This window comes from Canis lupus, chromosome 3, assembly GCF_003254725.2.
Source record: "Canis lupus dingo isolate Sandy chromosome 3, ASM325472v2, whole genome shotgun sequence".
NCBI lineage: Eukaryota > Metazoa > Chordata > Mammalia > Carnivora > Canidae > Canis > Canis lupus.
In genome coordinates, this window is record NC_064245.1 from 52,898,257 (window position 1) to 52,912,832 (window position 14,576).

The window sequence follows — 14,576 nt, forward strand, 5'->3', positions numbered from 1 at the left end:
TATAACTTGATTCCCCCCAAATTTAACTACTGATAGCCTACTACTAGTAGCTGGAAGTCTTACCAATAACAAAGACAATCAACCAACATATACTGTGTATGTTATATGTATTATACACTGCATTGTTACACTAAAGTAAGCTAAAAAAATGTTATTAAGATCATAAGGAAAATATACTTACAGTAGTGCACTATAATATTTTTTTACTCAAGAAAATCCATGTATAAGTGGGTCTAGCACAGTTCAAGGGTCAACTGTATTTGGAAATCTAGCTATCAGTATGAAATGGCAAGATCGTAAACCTACACATAATGCAAGGAATGGATTCAGCTTGAAAAAAAAAATCACACTTTTAAAGTCTGGACTTTACAGACTTCTTGTTCTGATGTCAGGTCCTTGTACACCAGATGGCTGGCATTCTAGCTTGCATGGGTATCATACTGACTTTAATTTATTGAAAAATAGGATTCTCACTACAAAAATAAAAAAGGTAATTGTGTGATGCAATAAGAAGTGTTAGCTAATGATACAGTGCTAACCATTTTGCAACATGTAAGTGCACTGAACCAACAGACTATATATTTTAAACTCACACAATACTATATACATGTAATACTATACATCAATTATACTCAATAAAGCTGGGGGGGGAATATAACTTTATAAAAATCTAATCAGTGACACTGGTGTTAGTGTTACAATCAGGCTAAATCTCCTTCCATTAAACTTTATGGGACAATTTTTTTACATTTTATTTTATTTTATTTATTCATGAGAGGCACAGAGAGAGAGGCAGAAGGAAAAGCAGGCTCCTTGCCCGGAGCCTGATGTGGGACTCAATCCAGGACCCCGGGATCGCAACTTGAGCCAAAGGCAGATGCTCAACCACTGAGCCATCCAAGCATCCCTACAGGACAAATTTTTTAGTTTATGAATTCTACTTTTAAAATTTATAAAAGCTGCAGGTGGGATGAAGTTTCATACATGGATTATCTGTGCCATCTTGTGTACTTTTGTATTGAACCTTTTGCAGTTATTTTTGTCTCTTGAAACATGAAACAAATGTTATGCAGATGTTCTATAAGCAATCTGGCCATTTGCTACATAATCTAGTGCAAATAAACTGGGTGGTGATAGTGATAAAAATGGTTTTCTCAGGAGAACAAATACTGTTAAAATGGCCAGACCACCCTAAGCAATTCACACATTTAATTTAATCTCCATCAGAACACCAACAGCATATTTCATGGAACTAGAACACAAACAATTGTAAAATTTGTATAGAACCACAAAAGACTCCACATAGCCAAAGCATTCCTGAAAAAGAACAAAACAGGAAGTATCACAATCCCAGATTTCAAGATACAGTACAAAGCTATAGTAATTAAAACAGTATGGTACTGGCACAAAAACAGACACATAGATCAATGGAACAGACTAGATAGCCCAGAAATAAACCCACCCACGATTATATGGTCAATTATTCTGACAAAGGAGGCAAGAATATATACAATGGAGGGCAGCCCAGGTGGCTCAGCCGTTTAACGCCGCCTTCAGCCCAGGGCATGATCCTGGAGACCTGGATTGAGTCCCGTATCGGGCTCCCTGCATGGAGCTTGCTTCTCCCTCTGCCTGTGTCTCTGCCTCTCTCTCTCTCTCTCTGTGTCTCTCCTCTGTGTCTCTCATGCATAAATAAAATCTTAAAAAAAAAAAAAACTATTATTTTAAAAAGAAAAAGAATATACAATGGAAGAAAGTCTCTTTAACAAATACTATTGGGAAAACTGGACAGCTCCATGCAAAAGAATGAAACTGGGACCACTTATATCATACACAAAAATAAACTCAAAATGGATTAAAGATCTAAATTTGAGACTAGAAACCATAAAAATCCTAGAAACAGTAATCTCTCTGACACTGACCATAGCAACATTTTTCTAGAAAGGTCCCCTAAGGCAAGGGAAACAAAAGGAAAAAAACTATGGGGACTACATCACAATAAAAAGCTTCTGCACAGCAACAGAAACAGTCAACAAAGTAAAAAGACAACCTAGAAAATGGGAGAAGTTATTTGCGAATGACATATCCAATAAGGAGTAACCAAAATACAAAAAGAACTTATACAACAGCAAAAAAAATTAATAAAAATTAATAATAATCCAATTTAAAAATGGGCAGAAAACACGAATAGACATTTCTCCAAAGAAGATATACAGATGGCCAACAGGCACAGGAAAAGATGCTCAACATCACTCATCCTCAGGGAAATGCAGAAGGAGGTATCACCTACACCAGTCAGAACGGCTAGAGTCAAAAACAAAAAAACAAGAAGCTTTAGCAAGGATGTGGAGAAAGGGACCCTTGTGCATTGCTGGTGGGAATGCAAACTGGTGCAGTCACTATAGAAAATTGTATGAAGTTTCTCAAAAAATTAAGAACAGAATTACCATATGATCCAAAAATTCCACTACTGGGTATTTATCCAAACAATATGAAAACACTAATTCAAAAAGGTATATGCATTATGTACAACAGCCAAGTATGGAAGCAACCAAGGCATCCAAAGATAGATAAATAAAAAGATGTGGTGTGCATACACACAGAGTATTACTCAACCATAAAAAGAAAAAAAAAAAAAAAAAAGAAATCTTACCATTTCCAACAACATGGATGGAGCTAGAGAGTATTATGCTAAGTGAAACAAATCAGTCCAAGAAAAACAAATATTGTATGATATCACTCATGAGGAATTTAAGAAACAAATGAACAACAAAAAAAGAAACCAAAAAACTAACTCTTAAATACAGAATAAACTGGTTGGTTACCAGAAGAGAGGTGGAAGGGGGGTTGGGTAAACTGGTGAAGGGGATTAAGAGTATACTTAGAGGGGCACCTGGGTGGCTCAGTGGTTGAGCGCCTGCCTTTGGCTCAGGTCATGATCCTGGGGTCCTGGGATCGAGTCCCGCATCAGGTTCCCCACAGAGAGCCTGCTTCTTCCCCTATGTCTCTGCCTTTCTCTGTGTCTCTCATGAATAAATATAAAGTCTTAAAAAAAAAAAAAAAAGAGTACACTTAGAGTGACAAACACTGAGTAATGCACAGAACTGCTGAATCACTATATTGTATACCTGAAGCTAATATAACACTGTATGTTAACTACACTGGAAATTTTTTTTAAATGAAAGAAAAGAGCTGAAGAATAAGGAGAACAAATAAGAGTTGTCTTTATATGTCATCAATCAAGTTTACGGAGTCTAAAAATATATATACATATATATATTTGAAGAAATTTTTAAAATAGTTTTCTCAAAAGAAAAATAAAGGAACTGCAATATTGGAAAACCTTTTTATAGCTTGGAATTATCAGGAAAAATATCAACCGGCATAACTACCTAAAGTTAAAAGACCAATGGCTATGAGAAAATATTTGCAGCAAGTTTAACAGAAAAAGGATTGATATCCGAAAGTTAAGAAAAAATGCAACACTTACAAATGAATAAAACAAATGGCCATGAGAAAAGTGAACAAACGCTATGGTCAGATATTTTCAAATATAAATGACCAATAAACACTGAGAGCCATGAGGTTCATCAATATTCAAGAAAGCTATGGAAAACAATGAATTTCTCTGTTTTCACCCATAAGATTTGCAAACATTTGGAAATAGTCTTCATATTGAAAGTTGGTGAAGTTATGGGGAAACAGGCCTTTTTCGGAGAAACAATCTGGTAATACCTATCAATTTAAAAAATACACATCCTTTAATCAAAGCAGCAATTCCAATGTTAGGAATCTATCCCAAAGAAACTATCACATGGGCATACAGATACATGTGCAAGGGTAGTAGTACTCAGTGCTGTTTGAAACAGATGCTGGAAAAAAAAAAAAAAAAAACATATACTGGGTGCCGCATAAAAGATTATGGCAGACTCATTTATATTATTATAATTCATTTATATAATGTAATATATATATTATAATATATATAATAAACTTTATTATAAAATCATGCACTAATAAAAAGTATATATGAAATGGAAAAAGCTCCAAGACTTATTATTAAGTGATAAAAAGCAAGTTACAGAACTAATATTGTGTGACTATTTTTTATTTTACAAAGTTAATGTGTATAACACGTGTGTGTACATGCATTGAGACTTAATAGGGGCTACCTCTAGAGAGGGGAGTGCTGTATGAGAGAGAAGGGATGAATGCCAAGGGAAGGACTTCTCCATTATATTTAATAAACTATTTGAATTTTTTATAAAAAGAATATATTGATGTAGTATTTGTAGGATTTTTAAAATATTTTTTCTACTTATATAATTTTAAAAACCCAAAACAATAACCTTGAAATTCCAGGAATAGGCCTAAATCTATATAGAAATTTTAAGTTTAAGCTAGGGGTAGCAAAATGACAGGAAGCTGAATAATTTGGAGAAACTGGATAATGATATGGAAAAGAAGAAAGTTCCATATCTCAACATATATTGAAATAAATCTTGTGTTAAAAAGATTTAAATCTTTGTGCTAAAAAGCTTAATAACATATATACTTTTTAATTGGAAACAATGGTGATAGGAAGATAAACTTATGATTAGCGACTTATGATTAGCGAAGAAGAGGAGATAAGTATAGAGTTTCAATGGAGAGTGAACAGTTTAACAGAGTTAAAGGGAAAGTTGTATAATTATATGAAACATTTGTGAAGTTTTCATTCATTGTGAATGAAAACTTAATATCTTAAAATTTCAGAATAAACCATAAGATATTAGGACTTTATATGAAAAGAAACAAGACTTTAATAGAGGATCTGAAAGAAGAAATGAATAAATGGAAAGAAATGTTATTTTTAATTCCTTTCTAAGTATAAATCCAACAGAGACTTCTGGGACTACTGCAAATTATTCAAGAATGTATACAGCTGGATAAATGGTTATAAATATCAGAGAATATATTGAAAAAGAACTGCATCTGGGGGAATAACTGATCTTACTAAGTATATGAACCTACATTAACAACAATAAATAAACAGCATGAAACTCATGCAGAAAGAGAAACAATTCTGGAACAAAATGATAAATAAAAACTAAATCTCACTAAGTATAATGTTTATTTAACCAACATTTAGTTGAGTGGTTACTACGTGCTAGACACAGATCATTCTACTCTACTGAGGGGCTGCCTCAGCCAACAAGTTATGTTCTCGTCAGGCTTATGTTCTTGGTGTGGAAAGAACAAGATATGAACAAGATCTTTTCTACTGTCATAAGTGCTCTAAAGGAAACGAGCAGCATGATGGGGTGGGAGTTACTTCAGACAAGCCTTCATGAAAGTCTTAGAGGATCAATGCTTGAGCAAAGTCATGAATAATGAAGCCAGTCATTTGAAGAGCAAAAGAGGAAAAGAACTCAAGCGAGAGCATTCTAATGGACAGAACAAGTGCAAAGGCCCTGAAGCAAAAATGTACTGTGTCTGAGGAACAGAAAGAAGGCAGAAATGGCTAGAATATCCTGAAGGTGTGCATGAATATGATGACTTCAAACAGAGAAAAACAAAGGAGCTAGATCATGACCGCCTTGTAGGCTGACAGGGAGTTTGGATTCTACTCTAAATCTTATAAATTAAGGTTTCTTCAACATGGGAAGTAAAATGGATTATTTACATTTTAATATAGTAGTTTAGAAAAAAGTTTTAAGATAAACTCAAAAATATACAGAGAATTACTTTTCATTGATTATAAGAGAAAACACTATTTTTGTGGTAAGAAAAAAAATGCTACCAATCTAAGGTGTCATTTATTGTAATATATCCTGATGTACGAGTTACTAAAGTGTGGGAAAATAAGTGTGTATCATAGAATAGATGAAATATGAAACTATAAATCAGGATCTAGGCTTTACTGGACAAGCGGTTCAATTATATTATAAAAGGTCTATCTGAAAATAACTGTAAATTTACACATGGAAAAAGTAGGCATGATTAATATGTAAAAATTCAGATATTTGAGGCACCACTCTACCTTTGAGTAGAGACTAAAAAGGACATATTTCAATGTTGGAAGTAGGAAGAAACATGAACTCAAACAGTCCTGGAGTCATTGTACATTAATATAGCTTTCCTGAGTATCTATCTTGCTACAGGCATTATAATTAGAAATATTCATCTCTTTGACTCAGGAATTCTGTTTTCAGCAGGATGTGAATAGACCTAACTGTCTGCATAAAGACATACAATAGTTTTATTTGTGTTAAAAAGAAAAAGGAAAATGGAAATAATCTAATATCTCTTCTACTTCTCTGCTGCCTGAATCAGCTGATGACACACATTTTTTACCTTCACTGAAATGTGCTTTGACTTACTCTTGAAAACCTTGAGTATGGGGGCCCCTGGGTGACTCAGTCAGTTGAGCGTCTTCCTTCGGCTCAGGTCATGATCTCTAGGTCCTGGGATACAGCCCCGCAATGGGCTCCCTACTCTGTGGGGAGTCTGAATCTCCCTCTGCCCCTGCTCCTATGCTTGTTCCTTTCTTTCTTCTTTCTTTCTTTCTTTCTTTCTTTCTTTCTTTCTTTCTTTCTTTCTTTCTTTCTTTCTTTCTCTCTCTCTCTCTCTCTCTCTCCCCTTCTCAAATAAATAAATAAAATCATAAAAAAAGAAAAGAAAGAAAAGAAAAGAGAAGAGAAGAGAAGGGAAGGGAGGAAGGGAGGAAGGAAGAAAAGAAAGAAAAAGGAAAGGAAAGAAAGAAAAGAAAAGAAAGAAAAAGAAAAGAAAGAAAGAAAAAACAAACCAGGGGTATGGTCAGGACAAGCTGAGAGACAGTGTGGAGTGGTCCATTCCTCCCGGCCATGTTTCTGCTAGACAGCCAGAGCCTGATGCCTTGCCTATGGCAAGCTATATCTCCAGATGCACTCCACACGACTTTGCCCTCAGATGTACCCAGAAGGAGCTTAGGTACACTCTCAGGGATGCTGAAGCCAGACCATGATCCAGATGCACTGTTCAACTTATCTTCTGTTGGGAGCCTTCATCTAAAAGTGGCAAGTTACCCTTACCTTACACAGCTAAATTTTGTGCCTGCCACTCAGATTTTCCAAACTAAGATAAATAACCATTAGGGAATGTACATCACATGGTAAAACCATAAAGAGAAGCAAAGGGATGACCAACACAAAAGTCTGAGGAGGGATGCAATGAATGAGTGGATGGAAGTAAGAAAGAGTATACAGGAGCTTTGATTTATGGAACTAGCAATGTACTGTTTCTTAATCTGGGTGATAGTTTCATTTTACTGGCATTCTTGAAACTATATTGGCATGTTTAGCATATCTTTTTTGTGAATTTATCAGGAAGAATGAATGGCCAAGAAATGCAAAGGTATGTTTTGAGGGAAAAGTTCAGTTAATGCAGGATTAGCTTTACGTGGCTTGCAGATGAAATTATTACATACCTAAAAAATCCAAAATAATCACTCAGAAGCCATTAGAGCTAATAATAAAGTTCAGTACGGGGACAAGTTTAACAAGCTTAAAAGAAAAATTTTAAACCACATAAATGTGTTATTTCTTCAACAATAAACAGTTTATAATAAACAAACATGCACTATATAATCAAATAAAAATGCTTTCTATTCCAATTCGAGAGCATTTCAGGGATATAATTTGGAAAATCATTTCTCTCTGATTCAACTCTGTCAGTCTCCACTATCTTTCTTACTGCTGTAATAGATTCTAAGAACTTTCCTCTTGTTAAACTGGCTTGTATCCTTGGGATAAAGACAATTTGGACACAATGAATCATTCTTTTAGTATGCAGTATTCCCAAGAATACTTTCAGAACTAGAAAAGAACAACTAGTATACTTGTAAATTGAAACACAGAGGAGCCAAAGCATAAAACAAGAACCCTACAGCCAAAAATGCATAAATGATTTAAGGCCACACTGCTTATTAATAGGGCAGATAGAAACAAGAGTTAGGTCTCCTGACTCCTTGCTACAAATGACTATTGGCTAAAATCTTCTTTAAATAATTGCGTACCAAAACTAATATGCAATATTTGAGTAACATTTTTTTTTGAGAGGCTTTTGGATACTAACCATTTACACTGTAAAATATGCTTAAGTAGTCTGATTTTTTAATTCTCAGTTTAGGAAATACCTTATACAATGGAGGTTTTATTGTACTTCAACATTTAAAAAAAATTCTACCTCATCTATTATGGAGTCAGTTTTTTTTTAATCCTTTCTTATTTCATCCTGATACTGGATTAAGTGCCTTGTTGATCTAATTTGGGTACTTACGTTTTGAACTCAGCTATTTCAAATACATTAGTAATACAACTATGTATATCATCCTCTAAAAACATGGTGATGTTTTCTGACTTTTATCCTCAAAACATTAGGCCAACTATTTATTGATTTTTTCTTTTTTTAAAAAAAGGATTTTATTTATTCATGAGAGACACACACAGAGAGAGAGAGAGAGAGGCAGAGACACAGGCAGAGGGAGAAGCAGGCTCCACACAGGGAGCCCAATGTGGGACTTGATCCCGGGACCCCAGGATCACACCCTGGGCCGAAGGCAGGAGCTAAACCGCTAAGCCACTCAGGCATCCCAATTTTATTGTCTTTTCAAAGACAAACCCGGGTTCCTATTATTTTCACCTTTTACATATCTATCTTCCCAAATCCAATGCACACTATTTAATAAATGCCCATTCCACTGTAGGGAGTGCATTTCCTCCAACAATTGCATCTTAGTTTTAAAAATATATTATCATTTCCTTTTTTATGTATTTCCTTTTTCTTCTAATACACTTATTACATGCACATTTCTATAGCATTCTATAGTTTATAATACTATAAAATACATTGTCACAATTGAATCCTATAACCTATTACTTCTATATTCAGATGGTAGATCCAGGACTCAAATGCAGGTTTTCTGATTCTAGATCTTAAGCTCTTTCTATTATGCCACACTGACTCTCAATGTTCAATCTGACTCAGGTGTTTTAAGAAAGCCTTTTAGGGGGCAGCCCCGGTGGCTTAGCAGTTTAGCGCCACCTTCAGCCCAGGGTGTGATCCTGGAGACCCAGGATGGAGTCCCACGTCGGGCTCCCAGCATAGAGCCTGCTTCTCTCTCTCTCTCAGTATCTCTAATAAATAAATAAATAATATTAAAAAAAAAAAAGAAACGAAAAGAAAAGAAAGCTTTTTAGGGATGTCTGGGTGGCTCAGAGGTTGGGCATCTGCCTTTGGCTAGGGCATGATCCCAGTTTGAGGGTCGGGTCCCACATTGGGGTCCCCGTGAGGAGCCTGCTTCTCCCTCTGCCTGTGTTTCTGCCTCTCTGTGTCTTTCATGAATAAATAAAATATTTTTTAAAATCTTTTTAAATCATCTTAGAGATACTCTTTTTTAGATAATTTGTACTGTTATATACTGTATGCGAATATAAGCATGATTTTAAATTAATCATCTTAAAATGATTTTCTGAATGTAAAATTTATATTTTTGTAGCTAGTTTTCTATAATTGTTAATTAGGTTTTAATGCAAGCTTCTATTTCAGTGCTTTCTACTTAAGAAACTTAAGTCACTTAAAGGAAGCCTGCCTAAAATTTCATGTATAAAATGATGGAATAGGGGCACCTGGCTGACTTACTGATACAGTATGTGACTCTTGCTCTCAGGGTTCTGAGTTTGAGCCCTACACTGGATGCAGAAATTACTTAAAAAAAAAAAAAAAAAAAAAAATTCCAGGAGCACCTGGTTGCCTCAGTCAGGTTAAGTGTCTGCCTTGGGCTTGAGTCATGATCCTAGGTTCCTAGGATCTAGCCCTGCATCAGACTCCCTGCTTGGTGGGGTGTCTGCTTCTCTCTCTGCCTCTCCCCCTGCTGATGCTTGCTTTCTCTCTCCATCTCTCGCAAATAAATTAATAAACAAACATGTAAATAAATAAAATCTTTTAAAAAATCTGTAAGCCATTTTCAAAAATCCTAAAGAAATCATGTTTACCTATGTCAAGATTGCACAGACTAACTAAAACATCAAGTCTCTTTGTCTTAGGCTAGAATTACAAGTGAAAATAAAAAGTATGAATTCTTAAATGTCAATCGGTTTGACAGTTGAAAAAAATTTCAAAAGATGATATGATACTATAATTTATAATAAGAAAATATTTGGGGGCAGCCCGGGTGGCTCAGAGGTTTAGTGCTGCCATCAACCCAGGGCCTGATCCTGGAGACCCAAGATCAAGTCCCATGTCAGGCTCCCTATACGGAGCCGGCTTCTCCCTCTGCCTGTGTCTCTCTCTCTGTGTCTCTCTCTCTGTGTCACTCATGAATAAATAAATAAAATCTTTAAAAAAAAAAAAAAGAAAAGAAAATATTTGGTATTCATCTCTGTTTCTGGCATAGAGCTCTTAAATGATAAAGATGTCCTGTTTATGTTAATAAGATGATTTTTAGAAAGCACCTAACAATGGAGGCTGGTAGTCAGAGAACCAACCATACAATTAGAGGATTGGAACTTTCAGTCCCACCCTCAATCTCCAGAGAAATCCAACAGGACATTGTTTTGAGAGCTTCCGGGTTGGTGGACTTTGGAGAGTGGCCTGACTTGAAAGGGCATGTCCTTTCCTCACTTCCCCATTCTTTGCCCTGTAAATCTCTTCCATCTGGCTATTCCTGAGTTATATCCTTTTATAGTAAGCTGGTAATCTAGTAAGCAACATGTTCCTCTCAAGAGTTCTATGAGCCACTCTAGCAAATCAAACCCAAGGAGGAAGTCATGGGAACCTCCCTGATCTATAGCCAGTCAGAAGCACAGGTGATACCACCCTGGAGTTGTGATTGGTATCTATCTCCAGGTAGATAGTGTCAGAATTGAGTTAAATTTGTGGGACACCTAGTCACTGCCCACAGAGAACTGAGTTAACTGCTAGGTGGTGGTGGAGGGGGAAGCACACACATTGGAATTGGTGTCAGAATTGTACATGAAAACCAAAGGCAGTGAGAGGGCTCAGTAGAAACCAATGAGTCCAAAAGCTCTAGTTTTTAAGGGTTGCTAGGAGCTTTCTTACAGCACCATATGGTGGACATCTGGCAATTCTTACCAGCATCAATAAAGAGACTGACAAAAAGATCTACAGGATGGTTACTCAAAAATCCAGTGCAAATTCTCATTAGTGGCTGCCATCATTAGCTGACTACACATACCTGGATGAGGTCCAAGATTCCAAGTTCACTCTCTGATGAATCCACACAAAACACAAAGTAGAGTGTAGCATAGTGCCGATAAATCAATTTGTAGTCAGAGCCACCAATCAAACTGTGGAAGATGGGAAATGTTTAAATGGCTGTATCTTAAATGTATCGAAGAAAACTCCATGCCAAAGAATGAGAATAGGCGCAACAGAAAGGGGAAGACAGGCAAACAACAGGCCATTTCTACCAGGGGAACAGCAACCAGGTTTGGCAGAGGTACCTAAAACCACTTTACCTCACTTTTTCTTCTACCATCTTCCCAGAAACCAAACATCTAAATGAGTAACATCTGAAGCACAATCATTCAACAGCTTCCCAAACAGAACTGGGTCTCTTCCTGGGCAGCTCAGGTACCCACCTGACACTTGAGTACCACTTGAAGAGGCAACAGTGATGAAGAACACCCAACAGTAGATACACGGATAGAAAACTGAAGCCCATTATTTACCTTCCACCTTCCAAGAAGTTACAAATGTTGTCATCTCGCTTGAGAACTAGATGGAAGGTCTCTCGAACAATCTGTTGTTGAATTTCTTCTGGCTATGGAATAAAAGAAAGTGAATCAGTGGGGATGTCTGAAAAACTACATTCCATGGATGAACAGGGAGAGAAGTGCTTCTAAGCAGGAACGATCTAAAGATTTGGTACCAGTTTCCAGAAAAAATAAAAGGGGAATCTATGGAAAATGGTAAGACTCAGTTACAGGAATTAAGCTAGGGCACATTTATCTGGACATCAAGTCACTAACCATTACTGTCCTGAGAGGTAAAGCGACACTTCCTTATGGTTAACAACCAAGGAAAGGAGCAGGGTGCCTGAGTAGCTCAATTGGTTTAGCATCCGACTGGGTTTCGGCTCAGGTCATGATCTCAGGGTTGTGAGATGGAGTACCACCTCAGTCTCCATGCTTAGCGAAGAGTCTGCTTGAGATTCTCTCTCCCCTTCTCCCTCAGTCCCTCCTCCCACTCATACTCTCTTTCTAAAATAAATAAAATCTTAAAAAAAAAAAAAGAAAGAAACAAGGGAAGGAGAACTAATAAACTCTCATAAAAGACCAAAGAATAACTAGAAGATCCAGTCCTGGAGTATTTTGCCTTCCCCTAGAATATATCTACACCAAGGCAAATAACAAATGTCAATAGGTCTAACCTTTCAGGGAGGTCAAGATTTAATTGTGTAACCATGTTTTTAAAACCTGAATTTTCCATCTTTTGTACTGGTAAAATATGGTATTACATATAAGATGGGGTATTTACTCACCAACAAAGTATTATTGACAGAAAAAAATTCTATTTACAGATTAGAATTTTAAGTTATACTTTTCTTCACTACCATACACAAGAAAGCTCAACTGTAATGATACCTCTTGATAACTCATACTGATTTCTGTCTATACAGAGGAGGTTCATAGTAACTATGGTTTAAAAAAAAAAAAAAAGGACGATGGGGGGGCACCTGGGTGGCTCAGTCACCCAACTCTTGCTTTCAGCTCAAGTTACGATCTCAGAGTCGTGAGATTGGGCCCTGCCATGGGTTGTGCACTCAGAAGGGAATCTGCTTGAGATTCTCTCTCTGCCCCTCCCCCTGCTCTCTCTCAAATAAATAAATAAATCTTAAAAAAAATAAAAGGATGATGGAAGAAATACACTGATCATTAAGACAAAAGCAATTAAAAGCTCTAGACCAATGCCCTTACATTTCAATATGCAACGAATCACCTGGGAATGTTATTAAAATATAGGTTCTGATTTAGTAGGTTTGGGGTATATTCTAAGATTGCATTTCTTTTTATTTTTTTTATTTTTTCTATTTTATGATAGTCACAAAGAGAGAGAGAGAGACAGAGGCAGAGACATAGGCAGAGGGAGAAGCAGGCTCCATGCACCAGGAGCCCGACATGGGATTCGATCCGGGGTCTCCAGGATCGCGCCCTGGGCCAAAGGCAGGCGCTAAACCACTGCGCCACCCAGGGATCCCTAAGATTGCATTTCTAACAAGCGTCCAGGTAATACCAATGCTGGTACCAATGCTGCTGGTCTGGGTATACATTTTGAGTACCAAAGCTTAAGAAAACCTTCAGATTGGACTTGCCCTAAGAGTCAGAAAATAGACTCAAGTAATGTTAATCCCTTCTTTCTAAAGCATTGAATTTAAGTTTGAATTTAAGCACTGCCTTAAGTTTGAAAGGTTATTTAATAGACTGAAAAAAAAAAAAAACAGGGAAAATGTCATTGTGGAGAAATTACATTTCATAATTTTGACTTAACATGGATAAACAATGGCTCAGTATTTACTGAATGAATGAAAACCTGCTAATCACTATTCGCTTTAAGTTTGAGTCAATCAGTCACTGTTTTCCGGGTTTCCATTTAAAGTCACAAAGCTAACTGACGCCAGGATACTGTAAAGGATTAACTCTGTGTACTTGGAAGTACAAAACATGCTAAAATATCAGCACTTTTTTTAACCTGACAAAAACATCTTTCAAACTAAAGCCATTTATCTGACCCTAGGAGGAGGTTGCAGCAGAGAAGTGCTATGAAATGGTGAGGCTAACTAATTTCTAATTTCAACAGAAAAGTGAACTAACACTTGCTTAGATATCTCAAAGACTTTTAACAACCCCTTATATCTCTTAGTTCTCTGCAATTTTCAAGGTAACTTTCACTTACAAGCTAATGTGGTTCTTATAAAAATCCTATGTCCTCCAAAGAAAGTTTACCAATGGCCAATAAGGACATGCAGAGTTGCTCAACATCATTAGTCATTAGGGAAACAAATTAAAACCATAATGAGAATCCACTTTATACCCATTAAAGTGTTTCTTATCAGAAAGATAGTAACAAATGTTGATAGGGAAGTGGAGAAATTGGAACTCCTATACATTGCTGAAGGGTACATAAATCAGTACAGCCACTTTGGAAAAACAGTTGGACAATTTCTCAAAATGTTCACCAGAGTTACTATACGACCCAGCAATTTTAGTGCTAGGTTTATAACCTAGAAAAATGAAAACAGGGGATCTCTGGGTGGCTCAGTGGTTTAGTGCTTGCCTTTGGCCCAGGGTGTGATCCTGGAGACCAGGGATCAAGTCCCACATCAGGCTCCCTGCATGGAGCCTGCTTCTCCCTCTCTCCCTCTCCCTCTCTCTCTCTCATGAATAAATAAATAAAATCTTAAAAAAAAAAGAAAAATGAAAACATATGTGCACATAAAAACTTGTACATGAATGTTCACAGCAGCATCATTCACAAGAGCCATAGGTAGAAACATCAACTGATGGACATCAAAATGTGGTATATCCATACAACAG

The 14,576-nt window shown here is 36.5% G+C and overlaps 1 protein-coding gene across 2 annotated transcripts in view; it reads right to left on the minus strand.

Annotated features, from left to right (window-relative positions):
• Nucleotides 1–14,576, minus strand: part of AP3S2 (adaptor related protein complex 3 subunit sigma 2) — a 57,625-nt gene that overhangs the window by 41,003 nt on the left and 2,046 nt on the right. For both annotated transcript variants that reach the window (XM_025438626.2, XM_025438625.3), the window contains exons 2-3: nt 11,712–11,803; nt 11,216–11,327 (exon numbers count right to left, since the gene is read on the minus strand). In XM_025438626.2, the coding sequence (XP_025294411.1) occupies nt 11,216–11,327; nt 11,712–11,803 (204 nt within the window). The remainder of the gene's footprint in view (nt 1–11,215; nt 11,328–11,711; nt 11,804–14,576) is intronic.